The sequence below is a fragment of the Schistocerca gregaria genome, chromosome 1, assembly GCF_023897955.1.
Source record: "Schistocerca gregaria isolate iqSchGreg1 chromosome 1, iqSchGreg1.2, whole genome shotgun sequence".
Lineage (NCBI taxonomy): Eukaryota > Metazoa > Arthropoda > Insecta > Orthoptera > Acrididae > Schistocerca > Schistocerca gregaria.
In genome coordinates, this window is record NC_064920.1 from 729,671,143 (window position 1) to 729,696,845 (window position 25,703).

General features: G+C 42.6%; 1 protein-coding gene across 9 annotated transcripts in view; it reads right to left on the minus strand.

The window, feature by feature from the left end:
• LOC126267010 (ATP-binding cassette sub-family C member 5-like) overlaps positions 1-25,703 on the minus strand; it is a 531,190-nt gene that overhangs the window by 413,973 nt on the left and 91,514 nt on the right. For all 9 annotated transcript variants that reach the window (XM_049971782.1, XM_049971823.1, XM_049971815.1 and 6 more), the window contains exon 6: positions 16,572-16,714. In XM_049971782.1, the coding sequence (XP_049827739.1) occupies positions 16,572-16,714 (143 nt within the window). The remainder of the gene's footprint in view (positions 1-16,571; positions 16,715-25,703) is intronic.

Here is a 25,703-nt window from a genome sequence, read left to right on the forward strand (position 1 = left end):
GATTGCCAATGCCAGACTGCAAGAAACAGTGCATACTAGGAGAAACAATCTGGGTGGTGGGGGTAAGGAGGAGTCTGGGGCAAAGAGAGAGAGGGATGGCACAGTAGCGGTGGGGGAAAGTAAAGTGTAAAGTGCTACACCTACATTTACATGGTTACTCTGCAATTCACACTTAAGTGCCTGGGAGTGGGTTCATCGAACAATTTTCATTTTACTTCTCTACCATTCCACTCTCGAGTGGCACGTGAGAAAAAGGAACACCTAAATCTTTCTGTTCAAGCTCCGATTTCTCTTATTTTAATTATGATGATCATTTCTCCCAATGTAGGTGGGTCTCAACGAAATATTTATGCATTTGGAATACAAAGTTGGTGATTGAAATTTTGTAAATAGATATCGCCTCAAAGACAACTGCCTTTGTTTCAGTGACTGCTACCCCAATTCGTGTATCATAGCAGTGACACTCTCACCCCTATTGCGCGGTAACACAAAATGAGCTGCCCTTCTTTGCACTTTTTCAATGTCCTCTGTCAATCCTACCTGGTAAGGATCCCATACTGTGCAGCAATATTCCAGCAGAAGACGGACAAGTGTAATGTAGGCTGTCTCTTTAGAGGAGTTTGTCGCATTTTCTAAGTGTTCTGCCAACAAAGCGCAGTCTTTGTTTCGCCTTCCCCACAATATTACCTATGTGGTCTTTCCAATTTAAGTTGCTCATAATTGTAATTCCTAGGTATTTAGTCGAATTGACAGCCCTTAGATTTGTGCGATTTACCGTATACCCAAAATTTATCAGATTTCTTTTAGTACACATGTGGATGACCTTGCACTTTTCTTTGTTTAGTGCCACCTGCCACTTTTGCACCATACAGAAATTCTCTCTAGACCATTTTGTAATTGGAATTGATCACCTGATGATTTTACTAGACAGTAAATTACAGCATCATCTGCAAACAATCTAGGGGGGCTGCTTAGATTATCTGCTACTTGAGGGACAGCTAGGTGCAGTCAGGAGGTTTGGGGCAGGTCGGAGGGGGGCAGAATAGGAGAAAAGTGAAAAGACTGTGGGTGCACTGGAGGAACAGAAGGCACTGTAGTGCTGGAGTGGGAACAGGGAATGTAGCATATATTGAAGGAAGAGTACCCATCTGCGCAATTCAGAAAAGCTGGTGTTGGTGTGAAGGATCCAAATGGCACACGCTGTGATGCTGTCATTGAAATGAAGAATGTTGTGCTGGGAAACATGCTCAGCAGCTGGGTCGTCCAGCTGGCTCTTGGCCACAGTTTGTCGGTGGCCATTCATAAAGATGGATAGCATGTTGATTGTCATACCCATGCAGATACCATCACAGTGGTTGCAACATAGCTTGTAGATCACATGACTAATTTCACAGGTAGCCCTATCTCCGATTAGATTGATGATGCTTGTGACTGGACTGGAGCAGCTGGCTGTGGGAGAATGTATGGGACAGGTCTTGCATCTAGCTCTATTACAAGGATATGAGCCATGAGGCAGGGGTTGGGAGTAGGCCTTTATTAGGGATGAACGAGGATATTGTGTAAGTTTGGTGGGCGGTGGAATACCACTATGGGAGGAGTGAGAAGGATAGTGGGTACGACTTACCACATTTCAGAACATGAAGGACATGACGAGAGGTAATCGAAACCCTGGTGGAGAATGTAATTCAATTGCTCCAGTCTTGTTTGGTACTGTGTCGCAGGAAATGCTCATCTGTGGCCAGACAGTGGGACTATGTGAGATAGTGGGTGAATGGCATGGGAGACCTGGTCTGTACAAGATGGTGATGATGATGATGGGGAAGGAGACCAGACAGCTAGGTCATCGGTCTCATCGGATTAGGGAAGGACGGGGAAGGAAGTCGGCCGTGCCCTTTGAAAGGAACCATCCCGACATTTGCCTGGAGCAATTTAGGGAAATCACGGAAAACCTAAATCAGGATGGCCGGACGCGGGATTGAACCATCGTCCTCCCAAATGCGAGTCCAGTGTCTAACCACTGCGCCATCTCGCTCTGTGTAGTCTGTACAAGACTGGGAGCATAATTATGGCCTGTGAATGGTCCAGTGAGACTTTCGGTATTGTTTGAGATGGAATGCTCATCACTGCAGCTCCGACAGCCACAGGTGGCTAGGCTGTATGGATGGGACTTCTTGGAATGAAATATGGAATGTGTGGCAGCTGTCAATGTTGAGGTATTGCTGGTGATTGGTAGATTTGATATGGACAAAGGTACTGATATGGCCATCTATGAGGTGGAGGTCAACATTGAGGAAGGTGGCTTGTAGGGTTTAGGAGGACCAGGTGAAGAGGATGGGGGAGAAGGTGTTGAAGTTCTGGAAGAATGTGGAGGGGGTGTCCTCAGCCTTGATCCAGATCATAAATATGACATCAATGAATCTAAACCAGGTGAGGGGTTTGGAATTCTGTGTGGTTAAGAAGGATTCCTCAAATTACCCATGAATATGTTGGCACAAGACGGTTTCATGCATTTGCCCACTGCCATCCCCTTGATTTGTCAGTAGGTGATACCTTCAAAAGGAGTAATAATTGTGAGTGAGGATATAGTCAGTCATGGTGACCAGTAAGGAGGTAGTAGGTTTGGAATTCGTCAGGCACTGGGAATGGTGGCATTCAATAGTGGCATAGTCATGGGCATTAGAGATGATAGTTTAAAGGGAGGTGGCATCAATAGTGACGAGCAGGGCACTATGTGGTGAACGAACAGAAACTGTGGAGTGTCAGTGGAGGAGTGTGCTCCCTGCTGCCGTTGGATAAGCAGCTGCCAGCAGCAAGTCATATACTCTTAGCTCACTTATTTGTTACATAGTTTAATTCTTAATTTCTTTGCGTGTTTTTGGTACTTGTATTGTTTAATTCATAAATTTTGAGCATATTATAGAGTTTGAGAGTTGTAGCAATGCGTTTTAGTACCTGAATAGTGTAAAATGGCGTAGTCTCCTTTCGCCGTCGAGCAGTGTGTCAGCGGTGCGCAAATAGCAGCATTACTGGATTTACTAGGCAATCTTGTATTTTAATAACCGTTTAAATTTTGTGTCGATTTGTTTGTGCTCTCTGTAGATTAGTTCAAACGTTCTCTGCACAACAGTTTTTAGCATGGATACGGACTGCAACTGCTGTGTTCAGATGCAGGCTGAGTTGGCATCCCTTTGCTCCCAGCTTCAGGCAGTGTTGGCTTCGGTCACACAGCTTGAGGCTGTTGCCAATGGGCATCACAGTGGGGATCCGGATGGGGGTTTGTTGGGGACGGCCAGCTCGTCCCACGCATCCCCCGATCGGACTACGACTGTGGCTGCCCGGGATACTGCCCACATTGAGGCTGATCCCTCACCTGTGGTAGAGTGGAAGGTCGTCTCGAGATGTGGCAGGGGGAAAAAGACATTCCAGAGGGCTGAACGGAAGGCCTCTCCAGAGTGTTTGACGAACCGGTTTCAGGCTCTGTCTCAGGCTGATACTGATCTTTGGCCGGACATGGCTGCTTGTCCTGTTCCAGAGGTTGCCCCTCCGTCTGCAAGATCCAGGCGGTCGCAGAGGGTGGGCTTACTGGTAGTTGGGAGCTCCAATGTTAGGCGCGTAATGGGGCCCCTTAGGGATATGGCAGCAAGAGAGGGGAAGAAACCAATGTGCACTCCATGTGCATACCGGGGGGAGTCATTCCAGATGTGGAAAGGGTCCTGCCAGATGCCATGAAGGGTACAGGGTGCACCCATCTGCAGGTGGTCACTCATGTCGGCACCAATGATGTGTGTCACTATGGATCGGAGGAAATCCTCTCTGGCTTCCGGCGGGTATTTGATTTGGTGAAGACTGCCAGTCTCGCTAGTGGGACAAAAGCAGAGCTCACTATCTGCAGCATCGAGTGGAGGGTCTGAATCAGAGGCTGAGACAGTTCTGCGACCGTGTGGGCTGCAGATTCCTTGACTTGCGCCATAGGGTGGTGGGGTTTCAGGTTCCGCTGGATAGGTCAGGAGTCCACCACACGCAGCAAGCAGCTATATGGGTAGCATGGGTTGCGTGGCATTAACTGGGCAGTTTTTTAGGTTACATGGCCTCGGGCAAGTACAGATTGGGCAACAGCCTCAAAGGGTGCGCAGACCAAGCAGCAATCGGTGTTGTAATTGTAAACTCTCGAAGCTGAATTGGTAAAGTACCAGAACTTCAAACACTGATAGAAAGCACTGAAGCTGAAATCGTTATAGGTATGGAAAGCTGGCTGAAGCCAGAGATAAATTCAGCAAAATTTTTTACAAAGGCACAGACAGTGTTTAGAAAGGATAGATTACATGCAACCGGTGGTGGCATGTTTGTCGCTGTTAGTAGTAGTTTATCCTGTAGTCAAGCAGAAGTGGATAGTTCCTGTAAATTACTATGGTTGGAGGTTACACTAAACAACTGAGCTAGGTTAATAATTGGCTCCTTTTACTGACCTCCCGACTCAGCAGCATTAGTGGCAGAACAACTGAGAGAAAATTTGGAATACATTTCACATAAATTTTCTCAGCATGTTATAGTCTTAGGTGGAGACTTCAATTTACCAGATATAGACTGGGACACTCAGATGTTTAGTACAGGTGGTAGGGACAGAGCATCGAGTGACATTATACTGAGTGCACTATCCGAAAATTACCTCGAGCAATTAAACAGAGATCCGACTCGTGGAGATAACATCTTGGACCTGCTGATAACAAACACACCCGAACATTTCAACTCTGCAGAACAGGGAATCAGTGATCATAAGGCCGTTGCAGCATCCCTGAATACGGAAGTTAATAGGAATATAAAAAAACAGAGGAAGGTTTATCTGTTTAGCAAGAGTAATAGAAGGCAGATTTCAGACTACCTAACAGATCAAAATGAAAATTTCTGTTCCGACACTGACAATGTTGAGTGTTTATGGAACAAGTTCAAGGCAATCGTAAAATGCGTTTTAGACAGGTACGTGCCGAGTAAAACTGTGAGGGATGGGAAAAACCCACCGTGGTTCAACAACACAGTTAGGAAACTACTACGAAAGCAAAGAGAGCTTCACTCCAAGTTTAAACGCAGCCAAAACCTCTCAGACAAACAGAAGCTGAACGATGTCAAAGTTAGCATAAGGAGGTAAATAAAATAGAAACAAACTTCCACATGGAAAAAAATATATTAAAAACAAAGATTCCAAGACTTACCAAGCGGGAAAGCGCTGGTAGACAGGCACAATAAAATAACACACAATCACACACATAAAATTTCTAGCTTTCGTAACCAACAGTTGCTTCTTCAGAAAAGAGGGAAGGAGAGGGAAAGACGAAATGATGTGGGTCTTCTTGGAATCTTCGTTTTTAATATATTTGCATAAGGAGGGCTATGCGTGAATCGTTCAGTGAATTCAAAACTAAAATTCTATGTACCGACTTGACAGAAAATCCTAGGAAGTTCTGGTCTTACGTTAAATCAGTAAGTGGCTCGAAACAGAATATCCAGACAGTCTGGGATGATGATGGCATTGAAACAGAGGATGACACGCATAAAGCTGAAATACTAAACACCTTTTTCCAAAGCTGTTTCACAGAGGAAGACCGCACTGCAGTTCCTTCTCTAAATCCTCGCACAAACGAAAAAATGGCTGACATCGAAATAAGCGTCCAAGGAATACAAAAGCAACTGGAATCACTCAACAGAGGAAAGTCCACTGGGCCTGACGGGATACCAATTCGATTCTACACAAAGTACACGAAAGAACTTGCCCCCCTTCTAACAGCCGTGTACCACAAGGCTCTAGAGGAACGGAAGGTCCCAAATGATTGGAAAAGAGCACAGGTAGTCCCAGTCTTCAAGAAGGGTCGTCGAGCAGATGCGCAAAACTATAGACCTATATCTCTGACGTCGATCTGTTGTAGAATTTTAGAACATGTTTTTTGCTCGAGTATCATGTCATTTTTGGAAACCCAGAATCTACTCTGTAGGAATCAACACGGATTCCGGAAACTGCGATCGTGTGAGACCCAACTCGCTTTATTTGTTCATGAGACCCAGAAAATATTAAATACCAGCTCCCAGGTAGATGCTATTTTCATTGACTTCTGGAAGGCATTCAATAAAGTTCCACACTGTCACCTGATGAACAAAGTAAGAGCCTACAGAATATCAGACCAGCTCTGTGGCTGGATTGAAGAGTTTTAGCAAACAGAACACAGCGTGTTGTTATCAATGGACAGACGTCTACAGACGTTAAAGTAACCTCTGGCGTGCCACAGGGGAGTGTTATGGGACCATTGCTTTTCACAATATGTATAAATGATCTAGTAGATAGTGTCGGAAGTACCATGCGGCTTTTAGCGGATGATGCTGTAGTATACAGAGAAGTTGCAGCATTCAAAAATTGTAGCGAAATGCAGGAAGATCTGCAGCGGATAGGCACTTGGTGCAGGGAGTGGCAACTGACCATTAACATAGACAAATGTAATGTATTGTGAATACATAGAAAGAAGGATCCTTTATTGTATGATTATATGATAGTGGAACAAACATTGGTAGCAGTTACTTCTGTAAAATATCTGGGAGTATGCGTGCGGAACGATTTGAAGTGGCATGAACATATAAAATTAATTGTTGGTAAGGCGGGTACCAGGTTGAGATTCATTGGGAGGGTCCTTAGAAAATGTAGTCCATCAACAAAGGAGGTGGCTTACAAAACACTCGTTTGACCATTACTTAAGTATTGCTCATCAGAGTGGGATTCTACCAGATCGGGTTGACGGAGGAGATAGAGAAGATCTAAAGAAGAGCGGCGCATTTTGTCACAGGGTTATTTGGTAACCGTGATAGCGTTACGGAGATGTTTAGCAAACTCTAAGTGGCAGACTCTGCAAGAGAGGCGCTCTGCATCACGGTGTAACTTGCTCACCAGGTTCCGAGAGGGTGTGTTTCTGGATGAGGTATCGAATATATTGCTTCCCCCTACTTATACCTCCCGATGAGATCACGGATGTAAAATTAGGGAGATTCGAGTGCACACGGAGGCTTTCAGACAGTCGTTCTTCCCGCAAACCATACGCAACTGGAACAGAAAAGGGAGGTAATGAGAGTGGCACGTAAAGTGCCCTCCGCCTCACACCATTGGGTGGCTTGCGAAGTATAAATGTAGATGTAGAAATGGTTGGTATCTTTTATGTAGAAGGATAGGTTGTATGTAACAAGCTGAAGGTGCTAAGAGAGCAGATATTCTCTCAGTGGGCGGTACTGTGAAAGGTCCCCTTGGGGCTTCCTAGGTGGTTGGTTTTACAGTCTTTAGGAAGCATGGAGAAGGTAGGTGTGTGGGAGTGGTAGTGGTGATGAGAGAGATAGACTCCAGTAAGAGATTCTGGGATGGGCTTGAGGATGTGAAGAGAGACTGGAGACCCTGTTGGATTTCTGGAATGGAGTCACTGTGGCAGGGTTTGTAGGTGGATGAATCTGACAGCTAGAAAAATCCATCCACCAGGTAATCCTTATGATTCGAAACCATAGTGATGGAGACTTTGCCAGAAGGCTGTATTATAAGGTCAGGAACGGTTTTTATGTGGTTGGTTGTGGTTCTTTCTGCAGATACGAGGGTTGGAACTATTTATTCACAACCGAAACAATAGAGTTACATGTTTGCACCTGTTGCAGTCCTTCAAAGTAGTCACCAGAGTTGTGTAGAACCCGTTGCCAGCGATGTGGAAGGCATAGTATTCCATTAACAGAGCCTTTTCTGTTGATGGTGCGAATGGGGCGGTCTACTGCCAGTTGAGCCTCTAGAACAGTTCTGAAGCAAATGCCACAAAGTAGCTCCTTCATCTTTGGAATCAAGTCAAAGTCACAAGGATTTATGTCCTATTACTGTTCATTTTTGGAACATCACCTGTGACCACCTTTGCAAGACTTTGATTTGATTCTGAAGATGAAAAAACCACTTTGCGGCATTCGCTTCAGAACTGTGCCAAAGATTCGACAGGCAGTCGACCGCTTGATACACACCATCAACAGAAAAGGCTCTGCTAACGATATACTACCCCTTCCACATCACCGCCAACAGATTCTACACAGCGTTGGTGCCTACTTTGATGGACAGTTACAGGTGCAAACATGTAACTCTTTTGTATTTGTTGTGAATAAATAGTTTCCACTATTTAAGTTCTGCATGTTGACAGATTTGGGGAATAATGTTGAAACAATGTTCAAGGTTAAAAAATTATTGAAAGACAACAGGGTGTGATTTGAGGACAGTGGGGATGGATCACAGTTGGAAGGAGGAGTAACTGAGACACATAGGATTCAACATTGGCGTTTGGTTGTATTTTTGTAAGAAAGTGTTTCCAATGGAGGGACTGAGAGAAGGAGACAAGGTCCATCCAGCATGATTAAATTTGGAAGTGGGGAAAAAGGTACAGCTTTTGGAAAGGGTTGATACTTCTGTGGGACTAAGACTTTTGGAGGAAAGGTTCATGACTGTGTTTTGGGTCTGTTTGGGTTCTGGATTCTGTAGGATGGTGGGGAGGAGTTTTTGGGGTTGGGGTATATGCAGTAGGTCTGCGAGGCAGGGTTTGTCAGCTATGAGGAGATGTGGGGTTTGGCGGCTGCTGAAGAGGTTGTGGATAGGGGTAGTCCAAGGTAGGAGTAGGAGGTGAACAGCTTGGAGAGTTTTTTTGAGGTGGCACTGTGCATACTGTTCTAGTTCCTAGAGGACAAGAGCTTCAATGTGTGAGTTGGGATACAGAAGGCAACACCTGTTTCCACAATGACCTCCATCTGTTCAGATTTCATCAGTCCTTCAACCTTGCCAACATAATACTGCAAAACTCCTTTGCAATATCTCCTCTCCATCTATAAAATTCTTCTTCTGTGCAACCCCAAATTTCTGTATCTCGTCTCACACATTGAAACTCATGGCCTCAGGAACTAGAGCAGTACCTCACCTTCAAAAACTCACTCCCTCCACCATATAGAATCGAGAACCTAAACAGACCTGAAACACAGTCACAAACCATTCTTCCTTAAGCCTTAGTCCCACAAAAGTATCAGTCCTTTCCAAGTGCCTTACCTTTTGCCTCATTCCCAAATTCAAAAATGCTGGACTGACTTTCACTCCTTCTCCCAGCCCCTACGATGGAAACACTATTTTGCCACCAATCAGATCCAACCAAAGCCCAACGCTGAGCCTCACCTGTCTCAGTTCACTTCTCCACCCAAACGTGATCCACCTCACTTCTCTCAACTCATCTCCTGTTAACTTTCCAGAATTTCTTACCCTTGAATATTGCCTCACCATCATTCCCCAAATCCTTTAACATGCAAGCTGACCTTACATCCAAAGAGAGAACTGCAATCCACTAGCTACAAACTTGTCCCGACCTTTTAATCTACCTGCTGACAAAGGCTCCACCACTGTGGTTTTGAACCAAAAGGATTACCTGGCAGAAGGACTCCACCAACTGTCAGATCAGTACAATTACAAACCCTGCCACAGTGACCCCATTCCAGAAAGCCAGCGGGATCTCCAGTCTCTCCTCAAATTCATAGGCCCATCCCAGAGCCTCTTCCCAGAGTCTGTGTCTGGTTACTGTGCTTCCACTGAGAGAATCTCTGCTCTCGCAGACCAACACCTTCAGCATATTACCTACAACATACCTTCCTATACAAAAGACACCAACCTTTTCCTCAACTGACTCTCCACAGTTCCTGTTTCTTTACCAGATGGTGCCCTGCTGCACTGCCGCTATCAGACACTACCTTTCCCAACTCCAGATGGAATCCAAATGTACAAACTCCTTCCTGGTCACCATGATCAACTATATCCTCACTCAAAATTACTTCCTCTTTTGAAGGTCTCACCTACAAACAAATCAAAGGTACAGAAATAGGCACCAGCATGGCACTACCCTATGGCACTAGCATGGAACCATCCTATGCCAACTATTTATGGGCCATCTAGAAGAATCCTTCCTAACCACCCAGAATCCGAACTCCCTCACCTGTTCAGATTCACTGATCACTTCTTCATGATCTGGATCAAGGGTGAGGACACACAGTCTATATTCCTCCAGAACCTCAACACATGCTTTCCCATTCACTTCACCTAGTCCTCCTCAACAAGCCACGATCCTCAATGTTGACCTCCACCTCAAAGATGGACACATCAGTAATCAGTACATGTTCATACCAAACCTACCAATCACCAGCAATACCTCAACTTTGACAGCTGCCAACCAATCCATTCCAAGAAGCCTCTCCCACACAGCCTAGCCTCCAGTGGCCATCGCACCTGTAGTGATGTGCACTCTCTCTTGAATATGTCAAAGGTGTAATTGAAGTATTAACAGGCAATAATTACCCTCCCAATCTTGAACAGAAACAGATTTCCTGTGCCGCATCCCTCCAGTCACCCATCACTTCCCCAAGTCCCACCTTCCAGCCACAGAGGAGCATTCCCTTGTGACTTCCTCTTTTTGTGCCCTGAAATGAGGAATGTCCTACCCACTATCCTTCAAATCCCTCCCACATGGGTATTCCACCACCCACCAAACTTACAAAATATCCTCATTCATCCCTACTCAACCCCTGCTCCCAAACCCTGCCTCATATCCTTGTGATATACCTAGATGTATGACCTGTCCTATACATCCTTCCACCACACCACTGATTCCAGTCCAGTCACAAGCATTATCTATCCCATCAAAGCAGGGCTACCTGTGAAACCATTCATATTATCTACAACCTAAGTTGCAGTCACTGTGCTGCATTATATGTGGGAACGCAACCAACAAGCAGTTTCTCCACGTGAATGGCCACGAACATACTGTGGCCAAGAAACAGCTGGACTGCCCAATTGCCGAGCATGCTGTCAATTACAACATTCTTCACTTCAATGGCTGCTTCACAACCTGTGCCATCTGTATCTTTCAAGCCAACACCAGCTTTTCTGAACTGCCCAGCAGAAAATCTACTTGCAATGTATCCTATGTTCTCGTAACCCTCCAGTCCTCAACCTCCATTAGTCACTGTTCTTCACCCACCTCTCCCCTTCCCAGTTTCCACTCCAGCACTACAATTTTAGGCAAGATGGCGCCGAGTGAACAGTGTAATGACACATCGCATGCGTACAGAAAGAGTAAAAACAAAAGTTCATTGTGTAAACAGTGTAAAAAACGTGTTATGAAAGGAGTCTTATGTGTAAAGTGCAACTACTGGCATCATGAAAAGTGCGCTAGAGTGAACCTAAAATTCATAAGTGACGATCTCGCATGGACTTGCTCTGACTGTTTGCAGTGTGAAACAGCCGAACTTGTAACTACGATATAGTCTAAAGATGAAATAATAAAATTACTACAACGTGATATTGGATCTCTGAAAAAGGAGATTAAATCTCTGAAAGACGCAAACGCAAAGTTGACAAGTGAAACAGTTTCTTGTGTATGTGGAAATTCTTTGTCAAGTACAATACAAAACAAGGACGATTCTCATGCGCAAATTTCAGTGAAAAAAGACGCAGAGGGCATACGGAGTGGAAAATCTGTAAACAAATACATTTGGAAAACAGTTACGTACAAGAAAAAGAACAAACTCGAAAATTCCGGTGTCTCATCAAAACAGGTTGATGAAAAGGAATTTCTCGTTATTGGCGATTCCATACTAAAAAATGTGGTAGTTCCGAACTGTGATATTGATGTTCGCCCTGGCATTCAACCTCAACAACTCGCAAAACAGTTTAAGAATATCAAAAAGCATGATTCTAACTCCAGAAATAATAGTGGTCCTAAGACAAATTTCAAAGCTGTTATAATACACGCAGGGACAAATTCATTACGAAGCAACAGCCAGGAGGAAATAATAAATGAAACACGAGACGTAATTCACTGTGCCAAAACTGTTTATACAGGCTCAAAACTGGTAATCAGTGGAATTTTACAAAGAAGATCGGTGAGTAATACTCACATAAACAATTTAAACAGTGGCATTAGGGAACAGTGCGATGAACTTGGTGCGATTTTCGTTGACCCAAACAAATTCCTGAGTGACAAATGTCTGGGTAGGGACGGTGTTCATTTAAATAGACTGGGTTCAATGACTTTTAGTAAAATGCTCGTTGATATCTGTAAAATAATCAAAAATAAGGGAAACTGATACTGTCTGTAGGGGGTGACAAATCAAAACAACCTTCTCTAAATAATAATAGTGAAAGTAATCGAAATGTAGAAGCTTCTCAAGGATTTTTGGAGCCTCAGCAGGACACAGAACAGGACACGACACAGAATATTACTAAAAAACTTTCTCATATTAACAAAACACTAACTGTGATGCAAGTGAATTTATGTAGCATTAGGAATAAATTGTTGGAATTGGAGCATTTCTGCGTTGATAAGAAAGTAGATGTTATTTGTGTATCAGAGCACTGGCTGAGGAGTAATGAGGTAGATTGCTTTATTCCTCAGGGATATGTTGCTGCAGATGTGAAGTGTCGGGAAGTGAAAAAAAATGGGGGGGGGCAGGCATTTTTGTCAAAGAGGGTACAATATTCAGAAAAATTGATATTAGCCCATACTGTTCTGAAATGGATGGGGAATTCACTTGTGTTAATCTTGTGGATCATAACCTAATTATTGTAAGTCTCTACAGATCACCAAGGGGTGACATGTCTGTTTTCTTTGAGAAATTTGAATTAATAATGGAAAAGTTGTTAAAATCTAAATCAAAAATTGCTGTCTGTGGGGACTTCAACATAGAAATGGGAAATGATTGTGAGCAAGCCACAAAGTATTTTTTCAACCTCCTCAGAATGTTCAATCTATATTGTAGCAATAGAAATGTCACACGTGATGGAGCATGTATAGATAACATCATTGTTAACTTTGATAGGGATTTGTACACTGTCAGTATTGTAGGTGGGGGATTTGCAGACCACGATCCAATACTCCTCACACTCAACCTGAACAAAACTAAAGGACTCCCCTCCAACACTAGTGCCAATGCTAAGGAAAAGGTGACTTGGGTTAGAGGGCAGAAGGAAGAATTGGTATACCAGTTCATTCAGAAACTCAGAGATATTAACTGGGACTGTGTATATAACTGTCAAGTGGGAATAAATAAGACTGAAGCTGCTTTTGAGAACTTCATTAAAATATATTTAGATTTGTGGTATTCTTGTTCTCCTCTTATAAAAATCAATCATAAAAGTTGACCTAAAAAGAAAAACATTAAGTGGTACACAGATGAACTTACCAATGTGAGGGAAAATATGTTATCATTGTACCACATGTATAAAAATTCTCTTAAATATGGAACGGAGCAGAAAGATGAATTGGACAAAGCGTATCTTGAATGTAAGAGAACCTACAGAACTAAGCTTAGAATGGCAAAAAGAACAGCATACGAAAGATACACTGAAGGGGCTACTAATAAGTGCAAAGCTGCATGGAATGTTGTTGCACAAGAGCATTGCAGGAATGATGAACATAGCGTAGCTCTTGACCCAGATGTAGTCCATCATTTTTTCATGGACTCTGTAACTGATATTAGGAACAAAATTGAAACAACAAACACTAATGCAAGTGATCTACTTAAGCAAACAGAAGCTGGGAACTATACCTTTAAATGGAGGACAATCACACCCACTGAGATCACAAACGTAGTGGCAAAATTCTCAAACTCCAAGAGTATGGACTACTCTTGGTTGTCCAATAACATAATTAAAGAAACAGTCCATATAATTAGTGAACCATTGGCCTTTCTGTTTAATAGGTGTCTAGAGTTTGGGGTTTATCCTACAACTCTAAAAATATTGAAAGTTATCCCAGTGTATAAAAAAGGGGACAAACAAGATCTCAAAAATTACCGACCAGTTTCAATAGTTCCCATTTTCTCGAAAATATTTGAATCTCTTATTTATAACCAACTAAACTACTACTTTGAGTCACATAACTTACTCTCTAATAGTCAATTTGGCTTCCGCAAGGGAAGAAATACCACCAATGCTGTTCTTTCAATTGTGAATGAAGTAATAACAGCCTTTGAGAATAAAAATAAAGCATCACTTCTTTTATGCGATTTAAGTAAGGCATTTGACTGCATTTCTCATGATATCTTACTTGCAAAACTCAAATTCTATGGTGTACAAGACTCTGCATTGGCAGTAGTTGAATCATACCTAAACAATAGGAAGCAGTTTGCCTCTGTCGGAAACAAAGACTCACAATTGCTAGATGTTAAGACAGGAGTTCCACAAGGTTCTGTCCTTGGGCCCTTCCTTTTTATAATTGCACTCAATGATTTACCCCATTGTATCCCCAATACTGTTATCTGTTATGCTGATGACACAACTTTGCTTGCTCAGCATGAGAACATGTCAGTTCTGGAAGATATGATGCGAGATGGCCTGGAAGCGGCACTAAATTGGTTCTCATCAAATACACTGCTTTGCAATCCTGATAAAAACCAGAAGATTATACTTGGATTGTCAAAAGAGATAGAGGTGAAAGCAGTTAAAATTCTAGGAATTCATGTAGATTCTAAGTTAACGTGGGAAACACACATCAACCATATCTGCACAAAATTGTCTCGAGTTATGTATCTAATGTGGAAACTGAGAAGCCTAGTGACGAAAGAATATTTAAGAGTTATTTATTTTGGACTCTTTCAGTCACATATAGAATATGGACTGCTGATATGGGGACACTCTCTTCACATCACTGAAGTTCTAAAAATTCAGAAGAAAGTGATAAGGGCAATGAGCAATTCTGGTAGATTAGAGCACTGCCGGCCACTCTTCATTCAGCTGAAAATATTAACAGTTATTAATCTTTATATATACATCTCAGCATTGTATGCAAAAAACAATATAGCAGATTTCGAAATGAGAGAAAACATACACCACCATAATACCAGAGGCAAAACAAAATTAGACATACCTAGGCACAGGCTGACAAGAACAGGAAATGCCCATCTAATCAATAGTATAAAAATATTTAATAAACTTCCATTTTCTTCTCGGTCGGCTCACATAAGTAGCTTCAGGAGCAAGCTACTAAAATGGTTATTAATCAATCCTTTTTACAATATAACAGAATTTATGAATATAAAATCAATTGACATTAATTTTTAAGTATTTCATTATGTGATGTCACTGAATGTATTTATCTTATGTTATGGTGTATGTTAGCATCTATGGGTACTATTTGCAATGTTCATTTAGCTTTAAGATATTATTCAAGGAAAGTGTTATATTATATCCATGTAAATTGCCTATTCCACCTCAGGTGGTCAATGGTGAATAAAGAATATGAATATGAATATGCTATCTATTCCACCAATGCACCCACAGTTATTTATTGCCATTTCCGTCCCCCTCCACCCCCTCCCCTTTCCACCAGACTGCAACTAGCTGCCCTACCTGCTCCCACAAGCAACACTTTACCATCTGCCACCCCTACCCTCCCATCCCCCTCCCTCCCTGGCCCAGCCTTTTCCTTAACCCCAACAACCAGATTGCTTTTTCCATCATGCACTGTTGCTTGAAGTCTTGACTCAGTAACTACTAACAGTGAATGTGTGTGTGTGTGGGGGGGGGGGGGGGTATTTGTGTGAAAATTTGTGTGCACATTGTCTAATTTGGAAAGAGGCCTTTCGGCTGAAACCTTACTTGTCTAGCAGTCTTTCTGTTGTGCCTGTCTGTGAACTCAGTACCTCATTATGTGGTGAGTAGCCATCTATCCCCTTCATAATATTGTCAAATAAATAAAAAAAGAATGCAAATCTTTGCTGCCTATCTGTTAGTAATATATGTAATCTAATATACTTAATGTGGACAACACTCAGTGAATTACTATTCAATGTACAAGAGATGATGCAAATAGGTGACAGACTCAAAGGCTTGATGTACAGAACAGATACTGAGATTCACTAAATAATAATTTTTGCAGTGGTATTCTAAAGATTAAAAACATTGACAGAAAGGTGGAAGGAAAAAAATCTCTACATATTTGAAACAAGGGTGAGAAGAAGGATTTTTACATACATAAAAGACTGAGGAGGCAGGAGACACTGGGCATGCAAGGAAGTATAAGTAAGTTGGATGGCTAACTGCTTACAAATACTGTGAGAATCAAGTAGATTCAGGAGACTAGCTGTGTGGCAAGAAATCTGACAGCTCAGTTGACAAACCTGCGATGGATGCAAAACCACAGCAGATAATCACACTTTTGTACACCAGAATGCAGTGGCAGGATGAGCTAAATGAATTAATCCAGATGAGTGCTTAAGAGACTGGAAGGAGACAACACCAAAGGAGATAAAGGTAATTTCTTGAGGCAATGCTTAATCTTCAGGATCTGTGACTGCTGTATGATGATGATGATGATGAATTATAGCACAGAATTAAACCACAGTCATAAATTCACATGTATAGTACCAATGGAATTATCCTGGATTGCTCTTAAACATCCATTGCAACTGCATTTAAAAGCATTCATATAATGTCACAAATATTATCCAAATGACAAAAATAAAGACAGATCTTCTTTTAAAGCTGAAACAGTTACCTGTATGAAACAGCCCAGTGCCAAGAAAAGAGTAAGATTCTAAGGAATTCAGCCAATGTAAGAAATGCTGCCCATTTTATACCATTCCAAACACTTTCTTCACTACCCTCAGCATATTGCAGCAAATTGCGCATGAATATAGTCTGAAAACAAAATTCATGTTAATTATCAAATTTATTCTGCACTGAATGAAAATGAAATGAAATCATACATTAACACATTTAAAATAAAAACTAAAATAAAATATTTTCCAAAAATTACACAGCTTGCAACCTGAAATGTGAAATGTCTCACTACTCAAATCGCTGAACCTGCCATAAAGAAGAGGCATCAAAGATCAGGTGTACAGACAGGTATGAAAATTACAGAACTATCAGTTTGATAAGTCACAGTTGCAAAATACTAACATAAATCCTTTACAGAAGACTAGAAAAGCTTGTAGAAGCCAGCCTTGGGAACATCAGTTTGGATTACGGAGAAATATGGAAACGTGCAAAGCAATACTGACACTAAGACGTCTCATAGAAGATAGATTAAGGAAAGGCAAATCTATGTTTATAGCATTTGTAGAGTTGGAGAAAGTTTTTGGCAATGTTGACTGGAATACTCTTTTTCAAATTCTAATGGTAGCTAGGGTAAACTACACGGAGCAAAAGGCATATTTACAGTTCACACGGGAACCAGATGACAGATGTAAGAGTCGGTCGCCTATCCCCAACCTTATTTATTCTGCATATTGAGCAAGCAGTAAAGGAAACAAAAGAAAAATTTGGACCAGGAATTGAAGTCCAGGAAGAAGAAATAAAAACTTTGAGTACACTGATGACACTGTAATAGGGACAGCAAAGGACTTGGAAGAGCAGTTGAACAGATTGGATAGTGTCTTGAAAGAAGGATAATGGAATGTAGTCGAATTAAATTAGGTGATGCTGAGGGAATTAGATTACGAAATTAGACACTTGAAGTAGTAAAGGAGTTTTGCTATTTGGGAAGTAAAACAACTGATGATGGGAAAAGTAGGGAGGATATAAAATGTAGACTGTCAATGACAAGAAAAGTTTTTCTGAAAAAGAGAAATTTGTTAACATCAAATACAGATTTAAGTGTCAGGAAAACCTTTCTGAAAGCATTTGTATTGAGTATAGCCATGTATGGAAGTGAAACATGGATGATACACAGTTTAGACAAGAAGATAATAGAAGGTTTTGGGATGTGAAGCTGCAGAAGAATGTTGAAGATTAGATGGGTATATCATGTAGCTAATGAGGATGTACTGGTACTGAAGAGAATTAGGGAGAAGAGAAGGGGTTGGTTGGTAGGACACATTCTGAGGCATCAAGGGATGAATACAGTAGGCAGATTCAGAAGGATGTTGGTTGCAGTAGTTACTCGGAGATGAAGAGGCTTGTGCAGGGTAGAGTAGGGCGGAGAGCTGCATCAAACCAGTCTTTGGACTGAAGACCATGACAACAAACAACATCAAAGATCTAAGTACAAAATAAATTATGTCAATATACAGGGTGGAGAAAATTGTGTCATAAAATTTTAACCCTGGATAGCTGATGCCAGTAGGAACCAAAATTACTAATGTTGTGTGGATCGACAAAGCATAATTTTTAAGCTACTGAAACTTGATGGCAGGTGCTCCAATTGGACACAGGGTTGCCCTGTTGCCGGATGCTCTGGACAACACATGACCACAAATGCTTTGGCTGCCAGAGATCACGATGTATTGAAGGCAGCCCACATGCTCGGTGGTAGTGCACCAGCCTTCCCCTCTTGGAGGGGGGCTGAGGGAAAATCTGATGGGGTCCCGAAACATCCATTGTAGTTTGATGATATGACATACTGGGAACAAACCAATCAACAGTTGTTAGTTTAAATACAGAAAGTCTTTTACAAATTGTGTCAGATCTGAAAAGGGCCTTTTTTGTAGCTAGGACATTGTTTACTTACTGCAGGTGCTCGAACTGGCAACCTTCTGATATGACACAAGTTTGATAACGTTGATTGATGTTTTGCCAAACTCTTTCAAAGATTCCTGACATTTCCCCAATGTGATTGGCAGCATGTTGAATGCAATCCATTAATTCCTTTTCGTTTCTAGGTGGTTCATGTCTGGGTGGGTGAACTAGAACCTTGAAGAATCAGCACAGGAAAAAGTCCAGTGGTGTGAGGTCTGGTGATTGTTGGGGCCATATCCTACGAGCACTCTGCCAATTACCTAGATGTCAAAGAGTTCATCTAAATATCTGCGCACAGCTTGACTGTTATGTGCGGGTAGCCCATCATGCTACAACCACATACATAGCCGTATGTCCAGGGGAACATCTTCCATAAGGTCGGGGAAGAGCGTCTTGCAAAAAGTGATGGTAAGGCGAGGAGGTAGATGGGCAAGCCCAATCAGATGTTCACTCACAATGTCTGCCCAAATGTTGAGCATAAATCGTTCCTCATGTCCATAGACATACGTGATGTGAGGATTTCCCCTTGCCCAGTAATGAATGTTTCGAGTGTTGTAAAGGCCATCCTGATGGAAGGTGCACTCATCAGTAAACAACACAATGGTGGGGAAGTTGGGATCTCGTGCAACACATCACAGAAACCACCGGGAAAACCTTAGCCTGTGTCCATAGTCCGCCACAGAACTTAGGTCTTGGACAGGGTGGAAACTAGAAGGATGCTGGTCGTCACTGCTCAAAACCTCCCAGACTAACTGATGAGTGACCCCCACGTCATGTCCAACTACTTAAGTACTTGTCATACATGCTTCCGCGAAGTGCTTGAAAACAATCTCTTAAAATGTAGCATCCTGTCATGTTCGAGGTCTTCCAGCATCACCCTGATATCCCATAATGAGCCTGCTTAACTAAGTCGCTGGTGTATTGCTGTAAATGTTTGCTGGTGGCGTCTTCTTGGGTACCATTCCTCATACAACTGTCTAGCTTCATGCGCGTTACTGTTGGCTAGTCCATAAACAAAAACCACATCCCATTGTTCTTCAAACAAGTACTGTGATGCCAATCTTACTGTATGACCAAGTCACAGGTGACATGTGTGCTCTGAAGAAAGCTTACTTGTGAATGTCTCTGACATGAACTGGGGACAAACAGCAAGACCTATTCAATACGTGTGCGTATCACGTTGGGGCAGTGACGGGGTGATGGACATGTGTGAACCTAGCACTGCCCATCAACTGACGAACAGCAACAGAGCAATCTCATGGCCAATTCGAACTCTTGGCTCCAAGTTTCCGTAGTTTAAAAATTGTGCATTGTCGACCTACATAACATTAGTAATTTTGGTTCCTACTAGCATCAGCTATTCAGAGTTAAAATTTTCTGACATAATTTCTCTCCACCCTGTAAACTTCATATTCATGATACTGAAATTCATCAATAATAAGGAAAGTCTAGAAATTACTTTCACAAACACTCTGTTCCAACTGCAGTAGAAATTTAGCAGATATTTTAATTTCTATATGTTACCATGAATCAGTAGATTCTCCCCTTGGAATGAACATGGATGTTAAAAACAAAGTTTTGGGTTGAGTGTCCTGTTGACAATAAGGTAAGTGAAGATGTAGCAAAAACTCAATAGAACAAGGATAAGGAAAGGAAACCAGCTACAACCTTTTGTAGAATGACCAACATAACAAAAAGTGCTGTGTCGTTTCAACAGGATAATGTCACCATTCATAGTTTTCATCATTTATTGTCAACTCTAAGAGGAATATTCCTTGGTCATCGAACACATTTTTTTTAGTACGACCAGTTGGGCTGCCCTGTCACCTGATTTGATATCAAATGATACTGAACAGCTAAGGAAAGAAATGTAGCAACAGCTACCATCATTCAAGCCACAATGAGTAACAAAGCAATGGAGAATAGGTGCAAATGGCTCAAGTGTTAGTTATCAGTGATGACCACAATTTCGGTTATATTATCTTTAGAAGTTACTAAAAAGATCTATCATATGTGCCTTTCATAAATACTGTAAAAGACTTTTCCTGTTTAGCTCTTATTCTTACTTTTTATTTCCCTTAAAACTCTTTTTAACTAATTTTTAAGACATGCTGTAAAAAGAATAAGACTGCAATGTCATCACGATTATTCACTGCTCTTTTGAAGTCAATCGAAAAATGAAGGCTACTGCATGCAGAATGTTTCATAATGGTGAAAAATATGAAATCAAAAAATAAGGTTAAAACCTTCTGCCAGACTTGGACTCATCAGTGAATACTTATATTTTTGTGAACACTACTCTCCAAATTACACCATGTGAAGACAGTTCCAAATCACCTCAAATACACTCCTGTAAATTGAAATAAGAACACCGTGAATTCATTGTCCCAGGAAGGGGAAACTTTATTGACACATTCCTGGGGTCAGATACATCACATGATCACACTGACAGAACCACAGGCACATAGACACAGGCAACAGAGCATGCACAATATCAGCACTAGTACAGTGTATATCCACCTTTCGCAGCAATGCAGGCTGCTATTCTCCCATGGAGATGATCGTAGAGATGCTGGATGTAGTCCTGTGGAACGGCTTGCCATGCCATTTCCACCTGGCGCCTCAATTGGACCAGCGTTCGTGCTGGACGTGCAGACTGCGTGAGACGATGCTTCATCCAGTCCCAAACATGCTCAATGGGGGACAGATCCGGAGATCTTGCTGGCCAGGGTAGTTGACTTACACCTTCTAGAGCACGTTGGGTGGCACGGGATACATGCGGACGTCCATTGTCCTGTTGGAACAGCAAGTTCCCTTGCCGGTCTAGGAATGGTAGAACGATGGGTTCGATGACGATTTGGATGTACTGTTCACTATTCAGTGTCCCCTCGACGATCACCAGAGGTGTACGGCCAGTGTAGGAGATCGCTCCCCACACCATGATGCCGGGTGTTGGTCCTGTGTGCCTCGGTCGTATGCAGTCCTGATTGTGGCGCTCACCTGCACGGCGCCAAACACGCATATGACCATCATTGGCACCAAGGCAGAAGCGACTCTCATCGCTGAAGACAACACGTCTCCATTCGTCCCTCCATTCATGCCTGTCGCGACACCACTGGAGGCGGGCTGCATGATGTTGGGGCGTGAGCGGAAGACGGCCTAACGGTGTGCGGGACCGTAGCCCAGCTTCATGGAGACGGTTGCGAATGGTCCTCGCCGATACCCCAGGAGCAACAGTGTCCCTAATTTGCTGGGAAATGGTGGTGCGGTCCCCTACGGCACTGCGTAGGATCCTACGGTCTTGGCGTGCATCCGTGCATCCCAGGTCGACGGGCACGTGCACCTTCCGCCGACCACTGGCGACAACATCGATGTACTGTGGAGACCTCACGCCCCACGTGTTGAGCAATTCGGCGGTACGTCCACCCGGCCTCCCGCATGCCCACTATACGCCCTTGCTCAAAGTCCGTCAACTGCACATACGGTTCACGTCCACGCTGTCGCAGCATGCTACCAGTGTTAAAGACTGCGATGGAGCTCCGTATGCCACGGCAAACTGCCTGACACTGACGGCGGTGGTGCACAAATGCTGCGCAGCTAGCGCCATTCGACAGCCAACACCGCGGTTCCTGGTGTGTTCGCTGTGCCGTGCGTGTGATCATTGCTTGTACAGCCCTCTCGCAGTGTCCGGAGCAAGTATGGTGGGTCTGACACACCGGTGTCAATGTGTTCTTTTTTCCATTTCCAGGAGTGTATTTTTTATATGCACTGGTAAGACAGAACATTATGATCACCTTCCTAATAGCCAGTATGTTCACCTTTGGAGTGGATAACAGCAGCAATGCATCATGGGATGAAAGCAAAGAGGCCTTAGTAGGTCACCGGGGTGAGTTGGCACTGCATATGCACATACAAGTCACTTAAATCCTGTAAATTCTGGCAAGGGGGGCAATGTGCTCTGATGCCATGTTCAACATCTACATCTAGATCTACATGGATACATTGCAAATCATACTTAAGTGTCTTCCAGACAGTTCAGTGAATTACCTTCACAATAATTCTCTACTATTCCAATGCCAAACAGTGTGCGAAAAAACAAACACCTATATCTTTCTGTGTGAGCTCTGATTTCCTTTTTTTCCCCTGTACTGGTTGGCATCAACAAAATATTTTCACATTCAGAGGAGACAGTTGGTGATTGAAATTTGTGTGAAGATTCCACCGCAATGAAAAATGACTCTGTTTTAATGAAGTCCACCAAAAACCCTGTATAAAGTCAGACACACTCTCTCCCCTACTTCATGATAATACAAAACATGCTGCCATCCTTTAAACTATCTTGATGTACTCCATTAATCCTATCTGTTAAGGATCCCACACTGCACAGAAGTACTCCAAAAGAAGACGGACAAGTGTAGTGCAGGCAGTGTCTTTAGTAGATCTGTTATATTTTCTAAGCGTCCTGCCAATAAAATGCCGTCTTTGCTTTGACTTCCCCACAACATTTCAATCACATCCCAAACATGATCCTCGAAACACTCCTGGCCTTGTGACATGGTGAATTATCCTGCTGAAAAATGTCATGCCGTCAGGAAATATGATCATCATGAAGTGGTGTACATGGTCTGCAAACAGAGTCATGGTGCCTTGCATGAACTCCACTGGGCCCATGGATGTCAACATGAATGTTTCCCAGAGCATAATGGAGCTGCCAGCAGCTTGTCTGTCTCGCAGTACAGGTGTCAATGAGCTATTCCCCTGGAATATGACAGATTCGCACCCTCCCATTGGCATGATCAAGAAGACATTGGAATTCATCAGACCATGCAATGCTCGGCCACTGTGCCAACATCCAGTGCCAATGGTCACATGCCCATTTCAGTCATAGTTGCCAATGACGTATTATTAACATTAGCACATGCACTGGTTGTCAATGCAGAAGCCCATCATTAGGAGTGTTTGGCATACTGTATGTTCAGACACACTTGTGCTCTGCCTAGCATTTATGTCTGATGTTAGTTCCACACCAGTTCACTGCCTGTCCCATTTTACCTGTCTGTCCAGCCTACGATGTCCGACGTCTGCAAAGATGGGTGGCCGCCCAACCTCACGATGTTCAGCTTGGTTTTTCCATGTGTTGTAGACACTCACCACAGCACACTTCAAGCACCCAACAAAGTGTGCAGTTTCTGAAATGCTTGTGCTGAGCCTCTGGACCTTTACAACATGCCCTCGGTCAAACTCAGATAGATCATGCACCTTCTCCACTTTACACACTGACAGCACACTCAGTGATACCATATGCACCATAATATGCTGGCTGATCAGTGTAATTGAATTTGTGCACTCTATCTCCTGACAAATGTGGTCAGAATATTCAAAATCTAAACTACAATAATTTACCTTATGTATTGCATTTCTGTTGATTACAGTGTAATGTATTCTAGTGGAGCATGTGTCTGTTACTCTAGAGTATGTGTTTATTATCTTTAAAATATTGTACACATCAAATACAAGCATGTGAAATAAAGGTCAGCTCTACAAACATTCAAAAGAGAGAAAGTCAGGACTGAATATGTAAGGACAGACCTGCAGGTGACTTTGACCAAGAAGGAAAGAATGAGTGCTGCAAGATTTATGTGGGAATGTCAAGTGAAGTAAATGCATCTGACTCAAACTCCATGTCATTATTGGGAGATGGAGGTACCAAGTGAGTGACCTAGGAGGAAAAGGGCAGACCAGGTTAATTAAGATCTCAAAAGGAGAGGAGTAACATAGGATGCAGTGGGCAGAGAAAAGCAGTAACAGGATAGAAATCAATGTAGGCATATTATTCACAAAATTCCTAACCAGTTTTCTGGAATGAAATCCTGATGATGATGATGCTGCTGATGATGATAAGCTTACCACATGAGTATGTTTCAAGGTTATTATGTTATTTCACTTTGCATCTATGTTAAATATAATATGGTTGTTAGGACAATTGTGACCAACTATACTATTAAGTCTATCCATAAAGCATACAATGTCAGCATTTGATGGACGATATACTTCAATCACTTTATGCTTAGGTAACATAAGGTCATTACTCTCAGGCATAACACCTGCAGGTTTGATTGAAGTTTCTTTGCAGAGATCTCTCATGTGCATACACACAAACACAAAATGTGCCCTACCCCCCTCCCCCCCAACCCCCACCCCCCACCCCCCCGAACGCGCACGTAATTGAATATCAATCAAAAAGTGTTTTTTCTAATATTCATCTATTAAACATTTGCTACAGGATGCCACTGGATGAGACAGTGCCTGTGTGTGGTTTGGCCTATCTTCTGGTGGTAGCACAGAATATCAGTGCTTTACAACTGAAATTGTGACTACAATGTTCAATAGAGAACTATTGAAGAAGGGCACTCATATGATGTTGGGAGAGTGGTGGGGGGAGGGGGCTCGAGGTTGGGGTATGTAGTATTTTTAATATTTTGGGAGATGAATGGCAGCTTGTAAGTCATCATCATCATCATCATCATCATCATCATTATCATTTAAGAGTGATTATGCCTTTCAGCGTTCAGTCTGGAGCATAGCCCCCTTATAAAATTCCTCCACGATCCCCTATTCAGTGCTAATATTGGTGCCTCTTCTGATGTTAAACCTATTACTTCAAAATCATTGTTAACCGAATCCAGGTACCTTCTCCTTGGTCTGCCCCGACTCCTCCTGCCCTCTACTGCTGAACCCATGAGTCTCTTGGGTAACATTGCTTCTCCCATGCGTGTAACATGACCCCACCATCTAAGCCTGTTCGCCCTGACTGCTACATCTATAGAGTTCATTCCCAGTTTTTCTTTGATTTCCTCAATGTGGACACCCTCCTGCCATTGTTCCCATCTACTAGTACCTGCAATCATCCTAGCTACTTTCATATCAGTAACCTCAACCTTGTTGATAAGGTAACCTGAATCCACCCAGCTTTCGCTCCCATACAACAAAATTGGTCGAAAGATTGAACGGTGCACAGATAACTTAGTCTTGGTACTGACTTCCTTCTTACAGAAGAGAGTAGATCGTAGCTGAGCGCTCACTGCATTAGCTTTGCTACACCTCACTTCCAGTTCTTTCACTATGTTGCCATCCTGTGAGAATAGGCATCCTAAGTACTTGAAACCGT